This window comes from Heteronotia binoei, chromosome 9, assembly GCF_032191835.1.
Source record: "Heteronotia binoei isolate CCM8104 ecotype False Entrance Well chromosome 9, APGP_CSIRO_Hbin_v1, whole genome shotgun sequence".
In the NCBI taxonomy this organism is placed as follows: domain Eukaryota; kingdom Metazoa; phylum Chordata; class Lepidosauria; order Squamata; family Gekkonidae; genus Heteronotia; species Heteronotia binoei.
Window position 1 is genome coordinate 111,098,457 of NC_083231.1, and position 18,265 is coordinate 111,116,721.

General features: G+C 46.8%; 1 protein-coding gene across 1 annotated transcript in view; it reads left to right on the forward strand.

Moving 5' to 3' along the window:
• Nucleotides 1-18,265, forward strand: part of SLC4A4 (solute carrier family 4 member 4) — a 287,851-nt gene that overhangs the window by 197,762 nt on the left and 71,824 nt on the right. The window contains exons 8-13 of the mRNA XM_060247411.1: nucleotides 1,740-1,827; nucleotides 3,999-4,153; nucleotides 5,363-5,476; nucleotides 5,602-5,776; nucleotides 11,800-11,933; nucleotides 13,650-13,921. Of these exons, the coding sequence (XP_060103394.1) occupies nucleotides 1,740-1,827; nucleotides 3,999-4,153; nucleotides 5,363-5,476; nucleotides 5,602-5,776; nucleotides 11,800-11,933; nucleotides 13,650-13,921 (938 nt within the window). The remainder of the gene's footprint in view (nucleotides 1-1,739; nucleotides 1,828-3,998; nucleotides 4,154-5,362; nucleotides 5,477-5,601; nucleotides 5,777-11,799; nucleotides 11,934-13,649; nucleotides 13,922-18,265) is intronic.

Consider the following 18,265-nt stretch of genomic DNA (forward strand, 5'->3'; position numbering starts at 1 on the left):
AAAGTGGGTTTGTAGATACCTTGCTGAAGCCGTTGCTGCACAATTGCAAAATGACAGCTTTAGCAAAGCAATGAAATTCACATGTTGTAGTTTGCTTTGTAAGAGTGCCATGAAGTTGGGGCAAGAGATAAACTCCAGGTAGACCCTAAAGATCTTAGTCCAGCTGTGGCTGTGGTCTACAGATGATTAAAAAGAATATAAGGAGAGCCCTGGAGCAAGCTTTATTCTTAGCAACGCATGAGTCTATATTCGTGTTCAGTAGCACCAAGGAGACCGACATGATTTTCAGAGTATGAGCTTCGAGAGTCAAAGTGCTCTTCAGCAGATATGTCAGAGCTGTGGTTCTTAAAAGCTGATACCTCAAAAATCTTGTTGATATCTAAGGCCCCACCAGACTTGAATCTAGCTTTTCTGCTGAAGACTAACATGGCTCCCCTCCTGCAACTAATGGCCTGATTCTGTGCATCTATTCCTTATTTCTTTCTAAGGTTCTTTTCTTTGTGCTTACATCATGCATCCACTTGGACTGAATCAAGACCTAGGTTTCCTGTCTCATTACCAATGCTGATTTCTCCGGGTCTGCTACCCCTCTGCACATCGCATGGGATCCTGTCACACCTGCTATTGTCATTTGCCTGTTAATGTCATTCAGCAACTGAAATCAATCCACTTTCCAGTGTGTAGAGCAGACAGAATCACATTCTTGCTGTATCTGAAGAAGGGAGCGGTGACTCACAAGAGCTCTTGCTCTGCCACAAATTTTAAGGTCTTTAACGCTCTACTGGACTCTTGCTCTTTTCTAGTGCTTATGATGAGGAGGAGGTTTGCGAGATTATGCATGGGACAGAGAAGGTAGAGAAAGAAGTCCTTTTCTCCCTTTCTCACAACACAAGCTCTTATGGACACTCAGTGAAATTGCTGAGCGGTTGGATTGGAACAGATAAAAGGAAGTACTTCTTCACCCAAAGAGTGATTAACACATGGAATTCACTGCCACAGGAGGTGGCGGCGGCTATAAGCATAGACAGCTTCAAGAGGGGAATGGATGAGCATATGGAGCAGAGGTCCATCAGTGGCTATTAGCCACAAGGTGTAGATGGAACTCTCTGTCTGGGGCAGTGATGGTCTGTATTCTTGGTGCTTGGGGGTGGAACAGTGGGATGGCTTGTAGTGTCTTAGTCCCACTGGTGGACCTCCTGATGGCACCTGGGCTTTTTGGCCACTGTGTGACAGAGTGTTGGACTGGATGGGCCATTGGCCTGTTCCAAAATGTCTTCTCTTATGTTCTTATGGAGCTTAAAGCATGATGAAGTCCAAGCTGAGTGCCTTGTGTAGATTTCAGTGAGTGGATCCATTAACCACATGCATAATAACTTTCTCTTCTTCTGAAGTCAGTGGGATGGCTTAGCTATGCTACATCAAGCTCGTTAGGACTTCTCTGGCCCTCTGTGGGAATTTTGAACCACGCTATACTTAAAACAAAATCACTGTGCATAATTTTGTTGTTCCAAACCCAGTAAGGGGGTGCTTATATCATTTTGGAGTTAATGATATAAGGAGCTCTCTTTTGTTTTGTTTTGTTTTAGTTCCAGCAACTCAAATGTGATTGGCTCCCGAGGCTTTATTTCAGTTACCTTAACTTTGAGGGCAATGAGTTAAACTGAGCAGAAGTCTTCTCTTTTAATATCCTGAATCACAACCCTGTTTTTTTCCCCTCCTTTTCTCCCTTTGGGGATCAGGTTTCTCTTCATTTTGCTGGGTCCCAAGGGCAAAGCTAAATCGTACCACGAGATTGGCCGCGCCATTGCCACTTTGATGTCCGATGAGGTATGTACTGTGTCATCGCGAGGAACGCAATCCAGTATTGCTATTACTTATTTTCTCTTCGCAACTACAGAATCTTAACAATGCATCCAGGAAAGCTTTGTTGCTATGGGGTTTGGCAGGTCTCCCGGACAAGGATTTGAAGAGAGCTGGTTTGGTGTAGTGGTTAAGTGCACGGACTCTTATCTGGGAGAACCGGGTTTGATTCCCCACTTCTTCACTTGCAGCTGCTGGAATGACCTTGGGTCAGCCATAGCTATCACAGGAATTGTCCTTGAAAGGGCAGCTGCTGTGAGAGCTCTCTCAGCCCCACCCACCTCACAGGGTGTCTGTTGTGGTGGGAGAAGATATAGGAGATTGTAAGCCGCTCTGAGTCTCTGATTCAGAGAGAAGGGTGGGGTATAAATCTGCAGTTCTTCTTCGTCTTCTTTATAGGGTTGCCATCCTCCAGGAATTACAGCTGATCCCCAGATGACAGAGATCAGTCCCTCTGGAGAAAATGGCTGCTTTGGAGGGTGGACTTTATGGCATTATACCCTGCTGAGATCCGTCCCCTCCTCAAACCCTCCCCTCCCTGAGGCCCCACCCCCTAAATCTCCAGGAATTTCTCCACCCAGATTTAGCAACCCTATATATTGCAGGGTGTCTGGATTTGTTACTGAGCGTATGCAGGGGGCTTTTTTGTAGAAAAAGCCCAGCAGGAACTTATTTGCCTATTAGGCCACGCTCCCTGTCATCACCAATGTTTCACACAAGGCTTTTTGGCTGGGGAAAAAACCCCCAGCAGGAACTCATTTGCATGCTAGGCCACACCCCTGACAGCACCTAGCAGGGACTCATTTGTATATTAGACCACACCCCCTGACATCATTGTTTCACACAGGGCTTTTTTGTAGCAGGAACTCCTTTGCATATTAGGCCACACCTTCCTGATACAGCCAATCCTCCAAGAGTTTACGGAGCTCTTCTTACAGTGCCTACTGTAAGCTCCAGGAGGATTGGCTGCATCAGGTGTGTGTTCCTATTATCCAACGGAGTTCCTGCTACAAAAAAAAGGCCCTAGTTTCACACAGCGCTTTTTTTTTTTGCAGAAGAAGCCCAGCAGGGACTCATTTGCATATTAGGCCACATACCCCTGATATCAAGCCAGCTGGAACTGCATTCCTGCTCAGAAAAAGCCCTGGTTGCCGTCAAATAGCAGTGAAGGAATCAGATGGAGGCTTGCTCTATTTTCTCCATTGGCTGAGGCTCCTCCCTTGAGGAAGAAGGGAGGGGGAAGGCATAGCTTGCTTTGCCAGGCTTTCTCAATCGCACAGCGGAGCTATTGAGCCAAGCCTCTCTTGCTTCTGTTGACTGGGGCTTCTCCCCCCCCCCCCGCCCCCCCCGGTCCCCTGTGGAAGAAAGGAAAGAGCCAGAGCTTCCTTTGCCCAGTTCCCTGGATCCCTTGGCAGAAATTCAAAGAAAGCACCTTTAAGACCAACGAGTGCTCATGTTTTAAACATGTTTTGAGTTTTTTAAAGAATATATTTAATTGTGTTTCTCTGTGTCCTTTATAAAGTTTATATCTCTGCTACCTAATCTTTTTTGTTTTAACAATTTATTAATAACACATGGTTACAATATTTAATTATCTTTTTCTTATACTAAACCATATGATATTTCACCCCCCCTCCCTCCAATATTGACTTCCCCGAAGTTATAAATTGGAATTCAATTCTAAAGGTACCACTAATCTATCAAAATATAATACTTTTAGTTACTATTAAAAAATTGTCCTATATCTTTTTATGTTCCACTCTTTCTCCATATATCCTTTGAATTTCTTCCACTCCTTTTTGAATAAGTCTAAGTCGTAGTCTTTTAAAGTTTTAGTTAATTTGTCCATTTCACTCCACGATACAACTTTCACAATCCAATCCCATTTCTCTGGTATTTTTCCTTGCTTCCAAAGCTACCTAATCTTAAGTACACCAATGGCCTAGCCCGAACCGACCAGGTCTCATTTATGTCAGATTCAACCTTCATAACAAAATGAGTTTGACATCCCTGACCTAGATGATCTGAGGATCTCCAGTGTATGAATCAGGGGTGACTTTTCAAGTTAAAGGCTATCTCTTGGTTTCCAGGCATGGCTTTGCTGAATGGAGGTCTCTTTTTTATTTCCCTCCCTTCAGGTGTTCCACGACATTGCCTACAAAGCCAAAGACAGGCAGGACCTGATCGCTGGAATCGATGAGTTCCTGGATGAAGTCATCGTACTTCCCCCTGGGGAGTGGGACCCCGCCATCAGGATAGAGCCCCCTAAGTCCCTCCCATCTTCCGACAAAAGGTAACAGAATCACACATTGTATCCATGGTGGAGGAGCTGTAGCTCAGTATTAGAGCATCTCCTTTGTGTGCAGGCGGTCCCAGGTTCAATCTCCAGCGTCTCCAGCTAAAAAAGACCAGGTGCTAGGTGATGTGAAAGACTCAGCCTGTGACCCCGTGGAGCTGCTGCCGGTCAGAGTAGACATCACTGACCTTGAAGGACCAAAAGTCTGACTTAGTATAAGGCCGCTTTATGTGTTTGTGTGTTCATTTATTCCTCTTAGGCAGGGGTGGCCAAACTTGCTTAACAGAAGAGCCACATAGAATAAATGTCAGATGTTTGAGAGCCTCAAGACACGAACAAATATTACACACACACCTTTGTTAAAATTCTTAATACTTTGCACAGAAAGATAAAATACATATGTATGCACTTTATAACATGACCATGCTAGAAGGAGGTTTTGTTTAAAAAAAAAAAAGCTGGGAGTAACAGTCTCCATAAGACCAGCAGAGGGAAAGATTAGGGAATTATTTCTTGGCACCAGTGGGAGAAGGAAACAAATGTGTACCACTGACCACTGTTTGCATCATTATGCATCTATCTTTGCCTACCTAAGGGTCAGTGCCCAGAGGCTGACTGAAGTCCCAATCCTAAACATACTTACTTGAGATAAAGCCTGCATTAAGTTCCTCCATAACCTCTGGGAGCTGCACAATATGTATGAAAGAGCCACATGTGGCTTCCGAGCTGCAGTTTGGCCACCCCTACTCTTATAACACTTTGTGGCCATAAGACGGTGTATAGAAATTGAAATAAACATGGGACTGTCTTAAATATTGGCTGCATTGGTGGAATTCTGGCAGGAGCTCCTTTGCATATTAGGCCACACATCCCTGATGTAGCTAATCCTCCTGGAGCTTAAAAAAAGAGCCTTGTAAGCTCTTGGAGGATTGGCTACATTGAGGGGGGGGGCCTAATATGCAAAGGCGCTCCTGCTAGAATTCCACTCTGATTGGCTACCTCGTGCCCTCTATGGGAGAATGAAGGGTATGTGGTGGTGGAAAGTGTCATCAAATCATACTTGACTTACGGTAACCCCCTTAGGGTTTCAATGATCACATTATATTGCTGGCCTTAGCTATCTGTATAATAGGCATTGTCTCTAATTACATGACCATCTAGCTTACAAGCCAAAAATGGCCCCTTGTTCTTTCTTTTTCTGCGTAGGAAAAACATGTATTCAGGCACTGAGAATGTGCAGATGAACGGGGACACGCCTCACGATGGGGGCCAGGGCAACGGGGGCCACGGGGACTGTGAAGAATTGCAGCGAACCGGCAAGTGAGTGTTGTCAAAAGGGGGCCTCTTGCCATTTTGCGAGCAAACTTCCCGGAGCGTGCTTGTTTCCCGCTATCTTTTTGTACCCTGATTTCGTGTCGATGGTGACGTGTCCTTCTCTCGCTCAGACTTTTCGGTGGCCTAATCAAAGACATCAAGCGGAAAGCGCCTTTCTTTGCTAGTGACTTCTACGACGCGTTCAACATCCAGGCACTTTCTGCCATTCTCTTCATTTACCTGGCGACCGTAACCAACGCCATCACCTTCGGGGGACTGCTGGGTGACGCGACGGACAACATGCAGGTAAGCTGTAGCGCTGGATGATATTTATTTATTTATTTATTTGGTTCACTTCTATTCCGCCCTTTTCCAGACGGGCTCAGGGCAGATCACATACAGATAAAAACCAGTCACATATAATAAACCAGTAAATACAGTTAAAACAACAGCATTACATCAACATTAAATAGCAGAGACAGGCGGCACCTGGTGCGACTTTAGGTGTAATCATTCAGTGGCCCAGATATAAAGGTTCAGATGATAGATCACTGTGGTGGGAGGGGGCAGCCGATGGTATAGGCAACAGAATAAAGGATGCCTATACCATCGGCTGGTATAATACTTTAAAACATAAGAGACTTGCTGGGTCTGACCAGTGATTTGTCTAGTGCAGCATCATAAGAACATAAGAGAAGCCATGTTGGATCAGGCCAATGGCCCATCTAGTCCAGCGCTCTCTCACACAGTGGCCAAAAAAAGGGTGCCATCAGGAGGTCCACCAGTGGGGTCAAGGCACTAGAAGCCCTCCCACTGTTGCCCATCCTCCCCGAAGCACCAAGAATACAGCGCATCACTGCCCCAGACAGAGAATTCCATCAACACCTTGTGGCTAATAGCCACTGATGGACTTCTGCTCCATATGTTTATCCGACCCCCTCTTGAAGCTGTCCATGTTTGTAGCTACCACCACCTCCTGTGGCAGTGGATTCCATGTGCCAATCACCCTTTGGGTGAAGAAGTACTTCTTTTTATCCGTTCTAACCCGACTGCTCAGCGATTTCATCGAGTGCCCATGAGTTCTTGTTTTGTGAGAAAGGGAGAAAAGGACTTCTTTCTCCACCTTCTTTATCCCATGTGTAATGTTGTAAACCTCTATCGTGTCACCCCTCAGTTGACGTTTCTCCACACTAAAGAACCCCAAACGTTTTAACCAGAATTGTACACAGGACTCCAAATGTACTCTTGCCTTACACATTGACCAATCAGTTCTTCTGGAGGTCCAGCAGTGGGGCATGGAGGCTGAGGCCTCCCCCTTATGTTGCCTCTGGTCTCTGGGATTCAAAGGTCAACTGCCTCCAAAGTGAAGGTTCCGTTTAGTCACCCTGGCTAGTAGCCACTGATACATCTGCCCTGTATGAATGAGAGGGCCCAACAGGCTTTTTACATGTGCTCAGAGTCGTTCTCCACTGTTGACGTTGCCCCATGGATTTCGGCATCTGGATTTTGAGGAGGGGCCCTGCCTCAGTGGCAGAGCTCCTGCTTGGCATGCAGAAGGTCCCCGGTTTGTTCCCTGGCACCTCCAGTTAAAGGGTCAGGTTGCAGGAGGTGTGAAAGACCTCTGCCTAAGCACCCTGGAGAACTGCTTTTAGTCTGAGTTGACAATACTGACTTTGATGGACCAAACATCTGATTCAATGCAGGGCAGCTTCAGGTGTTCATGTGAAAGTCCTCTAGGATTCTGGGCTCAAAATCTAGCAGGCCCCAGTTATAGGCTGAGAGTTTCTGGATCTAGATTTAATGCATTGTAATGTCTCTACGTAAGCAGCCCCGTGGCGCAGTGGTAAAGCTACAGTACTGCAGTCCAAGCTCGCTGCTCACGACCTGAGTTCGATCCTGGAGGAAGCTGGGTTCAGGTACCTGGCTGAAGGTTGACTCAGCCTTCCATCCTTCTGAGGTCGGTAAAATGATTACCCAGCTTGCTGGGGGGGAGGGAAGTGTAGATGACTGGGGAAGGCAACAGCAAAACCACCCCATAAAAAGTCTGCCGTGAAAATATCGTGATGCGATGGCACCCCAAAGTCAGAAATGACTGGTGCTTGCACCTGTAATATCTCTGCCTCCCACCCCCTCATGAAAGAACTAAAGGATGCTATCCATGCTAAGTTATTAACCTTTGCGAAGGTAACTTCATACTTTCCAGAGCATAAGAAAATAAAAGTACATTGTATCTGCAGCATCCCCGGGGCTTTTTTTTTGTAGCAGGAGCTCCTTTGCATATTAGGCCACACCCCCCTGTAAGCTCTTGGAGGATTGGCTACATCAGGGGGTGTGTGGCCTAATATGCAAAGGAGCTCCAGCTACAAGAAAAGCCCTGAATATGAGGAGCAAATTTCATTTGTGAACCTGTTCAATCAGTGAAACAGCCCTGTTTAGCAAAGATTTCAGGTTTTCACGGCTGGCAACATCATTAGGGTTTGTAGAATCTTTCGGGCTCAAGTGCCGTGTTCTACGGGAGAAAGTTTTTCTTCCTGACGTTTCGTTCTCCGCAGCCGAGAACGAAACGTCTGGAAGAAAAACTTTCTCCAGTAGAACACGGCACTTGAGCCCGAAAGATTCTACAAACCCTAAGCCCTGTTTACGATTGCAGATGCACTGGGACCTCTCCCTCCCTCCCTGCAAGGCTCCTCTTTATCTCTGCAAACATTAATTTTGAGGAGAGCATCATCTCGGGAAGTGCGTTGCAGGTCCGTGTGCCTGAGTCTTTGTGCAGTTGTTAGTTCAATGTGAGCACTGGCTCAGAGGCGCTTCAGGTACTTACCGTCACCGTCTCCAGTATTGTGACTCAGAGCCGCAGAGAGACGATGTTTGTTGCCAAAAGGGAGTGGAGGTTTAGATGTTTTTTCGAGGCCTTACGCCGAGGCTTCCCGTTTCTAAGAAGAGAGGATACTTTTCGGCCACAAAACACTTCGCAAACCCTGTTGAGCAGATACTGATGGGCGGGAGGGGCGGGGAGGGAAGAGAAAAAGAAGAAGATATTGGATTTATATCCCGCCCTCCACTCCGAAGAGTTTCAGAGCGGCTCACGATCTCCTTTATCTTCCTTCCCCACAACAGACACCCTGTGGAGTGGGTGGGGCTGAGAGGGCTCTCACAGCAGCTGCCCTTCCAAGGACAGAGTCTCAGAGCGGCCTACAATCTCCTTTACCTTCCTCCCCACAACAGACACCCTGTGAGGTGGGTGGGGCTGGAGAGGGCTCTCACAGCCGCTGCCTTTTCAAGGACAACCTCTGCCAGAGCTATGGCTGACCCAAGGCCATGCCAGCAGGTGCAAATGGAGGAGTGGGGAATCCAACCCGGTTCTCCCAGATAAGAGTCCGCGCACTTAACCACTACACCAAACTGGCTCTCCAGTTTGAGGGTCAAACACTTTGTTCCAAATGAAAGATCTCTCGGTCTGCTTTAGGACTCACATCCACAATCGCCAGGCTATGAACAACATCGGCCGATGCCATGTACTTTCCAGAACGTAATCCTCTCTTTTATTGGTTCATTGAAGCAATAACTTCTGTCGCTAAGAATTTCGCTTCTGTTTAATTTTTTTTCTTTTAACGAGCAATCCATGCCTTGCATTCCAGGGGTTTTTTTTGCCTTTAAGCACAATGGTTCTTTGGAAGTCTCCATCAAATATCTTTTGTTTTTCGTTCCTCGCGTTGGCACACAGCAAACGGAAATGACAGTGTTTGCAAAAGGTGGAATTTGTGGCGTGCCACCAAGGGAACCCAGTGAACTGGCTGTCTTGGGAGGATCTTGCTGCTTTAATATATGCAACGGTCACCTCAAGACTGGGTTAGTATAACAGAGGAGGCTCCTGGTCATTGCAGATAGCACCAATCCTACAGCAGCTGCACTGGCTCTCAGTTAGTTTCTGGTGCTAATTCAAAGTGGTGTTGTTGTTGTTTGGTCGCATGGTCGAGTCTGACTCTTTGTGACTCCTTGGACCAAGTCACGCCAGGCCCTCCTGTCTTCCACCATCCTCCGAAATCTGCTCAAATTCGTGTTTGGTACATCAGTAACACTGTCCAGCCATCTCATCTTTTGCCGTCCCCTTCTTCTTTTGCCTTCTGTCTTTCCCAGCATCAGGGTCTTCTCCAGTGAGTGCTCCCTTCTCATCTGGTGGGCAAAGTATTTGAGCTTCAGCATCTGACCTTCCAGGGAATAGTCTGGGTTGGTTTCCCTTAGGACTGACTGATTTGATCTTCTTGCAGTCCAAGGGACTCTCAAGATGCTTCTCCAGCACCACAGCTCAAAAGCATCTATTCTTCTGCACTCGGCGCAGAAGTGTTGGTACTTGCCTTTAAAACACTGAATGGCCGAGGACCGTTGTACTTTTGGGACCACCTCTCCAGTCTCCAGCATGATCCTCCCCTTCTTCTCCAGTCTTCATCTGGGCATTTATTGCAGGTCCTGGTCCACAAACTGTCCTCCTTGTGTAAACAAGGGTGAGGGCCTTCTCAGTGGTGGCCCCCATCCTGTGCAACCAGCTGCCTGGAGAGGTGTTGCCTGGTGGGACTTCCCTAGGTTCCACGGGGCGCTCAAGGTGGCTCTTTCTCAGGTGGCCTTTGGGTGATCGTGATCCACCAGGCAGCCAGTATGCTTTTGCTGTGTCTTCACCATCCACACATCCTACCCTGCTTGATAGTGGATAGATTTTAATGTGGATAGAGTTTTAATCATATTTTAAAACATTGTTTATGGTATTTTTGTATTATTTTTATCGAGTGTATTTTATATGTTCAGGGGAGAGGGATATTGTTGTTGTTGTTAACCACTGTTCACCCTTGCTTTTTTGAATTTGCACACTCTAATAGTCAGGACCTTTTTTTGTAGCCAGGGCTTTTTAACATCTGGAGCAGAGGTCCATCAGTGGCTATTAGCCACAGCGTATTGTTGGAACTCTCTGTCTGGGGCAGTGATGCTGTGCATTCTTGGTGCTTGGAGGGGCAACAATGGGAGGGCTTCTAGTATCCTGGCCCCACTGGTGGACCTCCTGATGGCACCTGGTTTTTTTGGCCACTGTGTGACGCAGAGTGTTAGACTGGATGGGCCATTGGCCTGATCCAACATGGCTTCTCTTATGTTCTTAAGAGCAGAGGTCCATCATTGGCTCTTAGCCACAGCGTATTGTTGGAACTCTCTGTCTGGGGTAGTGATGCTCTGCATTCTTGGTGCTTGGAGGGGCAACAGTGGGAGGGCTTCTTGTATCCTGGCCCCACTGGTGGACCTCCTGATGGTACCTGGTTTTCTTGGCCACTGTGTGACACAGAGTGTTGGACTGGATGGGCCATTGGCCTGATCCAACATGGCTTCTCTTATGTTCTTAAGAGCAGAAGTCCATCAGTGGCTATTAGCCACAGAGTATTGTTGGAACTCTCTGTCTGGGACAGTGATGTTCTGTATTCTTGGTGTTTGGCGGGGGGGGGGGGGGGCAACAGTGGGAAGGCTTCTAGTGTCCTGGCCCTGCTGGACCTCCTGATGGCACCTGGATTTTTTTGGCCACTGTGTGAAACAGAGTGTTGGACTGGATGGGCCATTGGCCTGATCCAACATGGCTTCTCTTATGTTCTTATGAAATATTTTACATCTTGATGAGTTGCCCATGTTGTATATCAGCAATATTTGACACCACTTACTCCATGGGTGAACGTCTCAATGTGAGTAAGGTCCATTCTGTGTATGATTAGTTTTAGGTATATTTTTAATTAATGGAACGCTCAGTATGAATTATACCACTGAGGAAGGCTTGTTGCCAAAAGGTGTTTGGTGTTGGGTTTTGCACACAGTGGTATTCTATATACCTTAGCTGAGTTAGCGTGAGCTAGCTCACATATTTTTAGCCTCCAGCTCACACATTTTTTTCTTAGCTCAGGAAAGATGACCCCAGAGCACACTAATTTATACAGTAGCTCACAACTTTAATGCCAGTAGCTCACGAAGTAGAATTTTTGCTCACAAGATTCTGCAGCTTAGAGGGAACATTGCTTTTAACCTGTATTTACATGAATGGACTTCTGTCTTTATGTTGCAGTTAAGTATTTACATGCGTAACCATACAGTTTTTACATGATATTTTAACAAACAAGTGTATTATTAAATGATATATATTTTGTACCTTTGCACTGTGTGCACAGTTATATTTTACTTCCTTTTTCTTTGTTTCAACCATTTTGGCTACCTTTCTCATGCAGGGTTGTGTTTCTCTCCCCCTTTTTGGCTGTCCTCATCTGCCGATACTTAGTTTGTGGATCTGTTCCTTCCCCTGTTTCTAGGGCGTGTTGGAAAGCTTTCTGGGCACAGCAGTGACAGGGGCTGTCTTCTGCTTTCTCGCCGGCCAGCCACTCACAATCTTAAGCAGCACCGGGCCTGTCTTGGTCTTTGAACGGCTTTTATTTAACTTCAGCAAGTAAGTTGGGGGGGAGGCAAGGAGGAAGTGGGCCAACCAGGTGTATGGTACCTCTGCATCTTTTACAGGCATTCTTTGCAACACCTCTCCCACCTGTTTGGTGTAGTGGCTAAGAGCGGCAGACTCTAACCTGGAGAACCAGGTTTGATTCCCCACTCTTCCACATGTAGCTGCTGGATGACCTTAGGTCATTCCCAGTTCTCGCAGAGCTGTTCCTCTCAAGAGCAGTTTCTGTAAGAGCTCTCTCAGCCCCACCTACCTCACAGGGTGTCTATTTTGGGGGGAGGAAGGGAAATGAGATTGTAAACCACTCTGAGATTCCAAGTGAAGGACAGAGTATAAATCCAATACCCTCTTCCTCCTCTTCCTTGGGCCAATTTGGTGTAGTGGTTAAATGTACGGACTCTTATCCAGGAGAACCGAGTTTGATTCTCCACTCCTTCTCTTGCAGTTGCTGGAATAGCCTTGGGTCAGCTGTAGCTCTCATAGGAGTTGTCCTTGAAAGGACAGCTTTTGTCAGAGCTCTCTCAGCCCCACACACCTCACAGGGTGTCTGTGAGTTTGGTGAGCCAGTTTGGTGTAGTGGTTAAGTGCGCAGACTCTTATATGGGAGAACCGGGTTTGATTCCCCACTCCTTCACTTGCACCTGCTGGCATGGCCTTGGGTCAGCCAAGAGAGCCAGTCTGGTGTAGTGGTTAAGTGTGCGGACTCTTATCTGGGAGAACTGGGTTTGATTCCCTACTCCTCCACTTGCACCTGCTGGCATGGCCTTGGGTCAGCCATAGCTCGGGCAGAGGTTGTCCTTGAAAGGGCAGCTGCTGGGAGAGCCCTCTCAGCCCCACTCACCTCACAGGGTGTCTGTTGTGGGGGAGGAAGATGAAGGAGATTGTGGGCTGTTCTGAGACTCTGAGATTCAGAGTGGAAAGCAGGATATAAATCCAATATCTTCTTCTTTAGTTTGGTGTAGTGGTTAAGTGCGCAGACTCTTATCTGGGAGAACTGGGTTTGATTCCCCACTCCTCCACTTGCAGCTGCTGGAATGGTCTGGGGTCAGCCATAGCTCTCATAGGAGTTGCCTGGAAGAGGCAGCTTCTGGGAGAGCTCTCTCAGCCCCACCTACCTCACAGGGTGTCTGTTGAGGGCGAGGGGGGGGAAGGTAAAAGAGATTGTGACCACTCTGAGATTCAGAGTATAGGGTGGAATATAAATCCAGTGTCATCATCATCATCCTTTTTATTGGCATACTCAGGCATAACATGAAATAAGGACAGACGAGATATACAGTCTAAGATTAAGAACAATAAGCTAATACAATTCCTGACTGTGAAGGTGAAAACATGTAGGGAATATGATGAATCTGGAGAACTGAGGTGCTAAGGCTTGGAGAATACATGTAAAAGTTAAAGTAGCTTTTTTTTTCTATCGCTCTCTTCCCATTTTCCTGCCTCCTTCCCTCCCTGTCTGGCAGCTCTCAAACATTTGACATTTTTTGTATGTGGTTTTTGCGTTAAGCAGGTTTGGCCACCCCTGTTATTGACTGGGGGGGGGCGGTTAGGGGGGAGGGGGTTGCATTTATTTAGCCCTGACTCTAGCCATTCCAAAAAATCCAACGGGTGGGTTTTAATTAAATGGAATGCCCCGTTCTTCCATGCTATTCTTTTGCCTCCTACCCTCGCTTCTTCTGTTTTTATGGGGATTATCTTTTTTATTGTCAGAGAAAATGGCTTTGATTATCTGGAGTTCCGGCTCTGGATCGGCCTGTGGTCGGCCTTCCTGTGTCTCATCCTTGTGGCCACAGACGCCAGTTTCTTGGTCCAGTACTTCACCCGGTTTACGGAAGAAGGCTTTTCCTCCCTCATCAGCTTCATCTTCATCTACGATGCTTTCAAGAAGATGATCAAGCTCGCAGAATACTACCCCATCAATTCCCATTTTAAAGTGGGATACGTTACGCTTTATTACTGCACCTGCCTGCCACCGGATCCAGGTACTTTCCGCCATTGCTATAGATCAAGGGTGTCGAACTCATTTGTTATGAGGGCCCGATAGGAGGGTAGCGATGTTCGTCTGCCATAGAACAGCCAGATCCAAGTCCAGTCGTTTTTGAGAGTTAAGGCTCTCTTCATCAGATATCTGACAAAGGGAGATTTGAATCTGGAAAGCTCATAGCCTGAAATCTTGTTGGTCTCCGAGGTGCTGCTGGACTCAAATCTAGCTACCATACACGTTTGTCTCTCATTTTCATCCATCCTTCTTCCAGGGTGCTCCTCGCATCCCACTGGCCCTCGCGACAACCCTATGAGGTGGTTCTGTCAGGGAATTGGTAGTTCCCCCAGAGTAGACCAATAGACTTCAGGGCAGAGCATGTATTTGAATCCGGCTCTCCCCAGTCAACATGGCCACTGCGACATGTTATTTTGTGTGGATTGTTTGTTTATTTTGGCGCTCCTCACATCCCACTGATCCCCACAACAACCCTATGAGGTAAGTCTGTCAGGGAATTGGTAGTTCTCCCAGAGTAACCCAATTGACTCCACTGCAGAGGTTACATATGAAGCTGCTTTATACTGAATCAGATCTTTGGTCCATCAAAGTCAGTATTGCCTACTCAGACTGGCAGCGGCCTCAAGCTGAGGTTTTTCACACCTCTTTGCCTGGCCCCTTTTTAGTTGGAGATGCCGGGGATTGAACTTGGGACTTTCTGCTTGCCAAGCAGATGCTCTACCACTGAGCCACTGTCTGTCCCCAATATGAAGCTGCCTTCTATTGAATCAGACCCTGGGTCCATCAAAGTCAGTATTGTCTTCTCAGACTGGCAGTGGCTCTCCAGGGTCTCAAGCTGAGGTTTTTCACAACTGTTTGCCTGGACACTTTTTTGGAGATGCCAGGGATTGAACTTGGGACCTTCTGCTTCCCAAGCAGATGCTCTACCACTGAGCTACCGTCCTTCCCCCAACGGGATGATGAGCACCGAAGTGCGAAGTGAGATGTGCCAAATGGGGAGGGGGTTGGTCACTGAGGCCCTCCCCGTCCCACCCTCCGAATTGTATTGTATTGTATTGGTTGTATTTGAATCCGGCTCTTCCCAACCGATACTCAATACTCTAGCTACTGTACCACATTATTTTGTTTGGGTTACTTATTGGTGGAAACTCTGTGCTGCCTTTCTGTCCAGTGAGGGCCACCAAGGCAGCGAACAGTTAAAACAAAACATTTGTGCAGTGCCCTTTAGCTACAGCAATAAAGTTGGATTGAAAACAAAGCATTATAAAACCATATTATAAAAAAAAAAAATTAAAACCAACATTAAAAATACATATTTAAAGCACATAAAACAGCTGGTTAAAAAAAAATTATCTGTGCTTTCCTGTCAGTACCCCACAAATACATCTTCCAGTTTAGAAAAAGAAGGGACTTGAACAAAGTCTCTTGGCAGGGTGGTTTATATGCCCTTAATCCTGTTGACTTGACTGGAATTTTGGCAATGTCATTCCAAGTTTTCCGTGCTGCAGCCAGATACAGAAGTTCAAATACCAAGTCTGGAGTAACCTGAAGAGGAGAAAAGATCAAACATTGTCTGCTTTCCATAACAATTTCTCATAATAGAAGATGGACATTTTGAAGTACTTTATAGTACAGCTGGTGGAAATTTCTGCTTGCTATTTCGTAGTCGCAGCCAATTCATAATGCTGTGAAATTTTCATGGAGTAATTCATGGATGTGCTGTTTTCTTTATCACCACTCAGCAAGTAGCCCTTTAAAGAAAGCTAGATTAATGTCCAATAGTGAAGAAGAAGAAGATATTGGATTTATACCCCACCTATACTCTGAATCTCAGAGTCTCAGAGTGGCTCACAATCTCCTTTATCTTCCTCCCCCACAAAAAACACCCCATGAAGTAGGTGGGGCTGAGAGAGCTCTGACAGAAGCTGTCCTCTCAGGGACAACTCCTGCAAGAGCTATGGCTGACCCAAGGCCATTCCAGCAGCTGCAAGTGGAGGCGTGGGGAATCGAACCCGGATCTCCCAGAGAAGAGTGCGCACATTTAACCACTACACCAAAATGGTTCTCTTAGTGACCAACAGTATTTTCAGGATATTATTTTTGAGAGTAAAATGAACAGAGCTTTGTTTCTCAAAAGCTTTATCCCCTGAAAATCTCACTCCCCGAATCTGTTTCCTCTACTGCAGGCCAACACAGCCAGTTTGATGTAGTGGTTAAGTGTGTGGACTCTTAACTGGGAGAACCGGGTTTGATTCCCACTCCCCCACTTGCAGCTGCTGGAATGGCCTTGGGTCAGTCATAGCTATCATAGTAGTTGTCCTTGAAAGTGCAGCTTCTGGGAGAACGCTCTCAGTCCCACCTACCTCAAATGGTATTTGTTGTGGGGTGAGAAGATACAGAAGATTGTAACCCACTCTGAGTCTCTGATTCAGAGAGAAGGGCAGGGTATAAATCTGCAGTCTTCTTGAATATATGAATATATGATGCTGCCTTCTACTGAATCAGACCCTCGGTCCATCGAAGTCAGTATTGTCTACTCAGACTGGCAGCGGCTCTCCAGGGTCTCATGCTGAGGTTTTTCACACCTATTTGCCTGGACCCGTTTTAGTTGGAGATGCTGAGGATTGAACCTGGGACCTTCTGCTTACCAAGCAGATGCTCTACCACTGAGCCACCGTCCCTTTCACAAAATTGTCTTAATGAAAGCTGCATCCTGAATTCCTTTACACCCATGTGCTGGAACCCGTAACTAAAAACAGCATACTCACTGCTGAAAAATCCAGCACTGGATGAAGATTTCCTTTGGAAGGAACTGTCGTGGGGGTCTTCTGCTAGACAGTTGGTCTTGGTTAGCCAAACGAGAAGAACCTTTGCTCCTCCTACTGTTCAGCAAGTGGTACTACAGCAATGGAGCTTGCAAGCGGGGCGGAAGGGGGGGGGGAGAGGAGAACCGTCCCCCTAAGAGGTCGTAAAGCTGCTCGACAGGTTCCAAACAAAAGGTATTTGACCTTTCCCACCCCACTCCAGGAGAGGCTGTTGAAGCACAGTTGTACAAGCGGTTCGTTAGCAGTGCTCGTCCCCATTGTGTACAATGTTCGGAGAGCAGCCTGTGTCAAGTTGAGGCTGAGCAGGCTTTCTGTATAGCGCTATTTTTATAAGCACCTGCACTTTTCCGTTCAAGTTTTCCGGATCTGAACGAATTGAGGCAGGAAGCTTCCAGCTGTCTTGGTTGTTACCCAGGCCTTGACGCTCCTGCTCTGGTTCGGTGTTTTGTTATTTAGTTCGTTTTTAAGATTCCACCCTTCCTCTAAGGATCTCAGGGTGGCACATGCCGTTCTCCCCCTCCTCATTTGATCCTCACAACAACCCTGCACAGTAGGTCGGGCTGAGGGAGAGTGATTGGCCCAAAGTCACCCAGTGAGCTTCGTGACAAAGCTGAGATTTGAACCTGGGTCTCCTGGATCCAAGGCCAACACTCTAGTCACTGCTCTGCAGTGGCAGAAGTCCGAGCAGATTGAAGAAGAAGATGTTGTATTTATATCCCGCCCTACTGAGGCTGGAGAGAGCTCTCCCAGCAGCTGCCCTTTCAAGGACAACCTCTGCCAGAGCTATGGCTGACCCAAGGCCATTCCAGCAGCTGCAAGTGGAGGAGTGGGGAATCCAAACTGCTCAGAAGTGGAGAATGAAGATGGAAAAAAGCAATACTACTTCAGAAGAAGAAGACTGCAGGTTTATACCCCAGATTTATACTCGGCGCGGCTTACCATCTCCTATATCTTCTCCCCCCACAACAGACACTCTGTGAGGTGGGTGGGGCTGAGAGGATTCTCACAGCAGCTGCCCTTTCAAGGACAACCTCTGCCAGAGCTATGGCTGACCCAAGGCCATTCCAGCAGCTGTAGGATTGTTGTCAGGGCTTTTTTTGTAGCAGAAACTCCTTTGCATGTTAGGCCACACCCCCCCTGATGTAGCCACTCATCCTGGAGCTTACAGAAGACCCTGTACTAAGAACCCTCTTAGCTCATGGAGGATTGGCTACATAAGAGGGGTGTGGCCTAATATGCAGAGGAGCACCTGCTATAAAAAGAGCCCTGGTTGTTGTGATGATAAAATGAAGGAATGGGAGAATGATGAGCGTTCTTGGGTCCCCACTAGGGAGAAAGATGGGGTACAAATAAATACAATTTCAGCTGTGCAAATCTGGGACTGATAAACAGATCCGAATATGAAATCTTTTTTAATAACCAGTGATTCACCGACAATTGAAATTAATGGAGCGTTTTAAACATGGTTGGCTATTTTAAAATTTGTGTAACCCAGAGAAGCA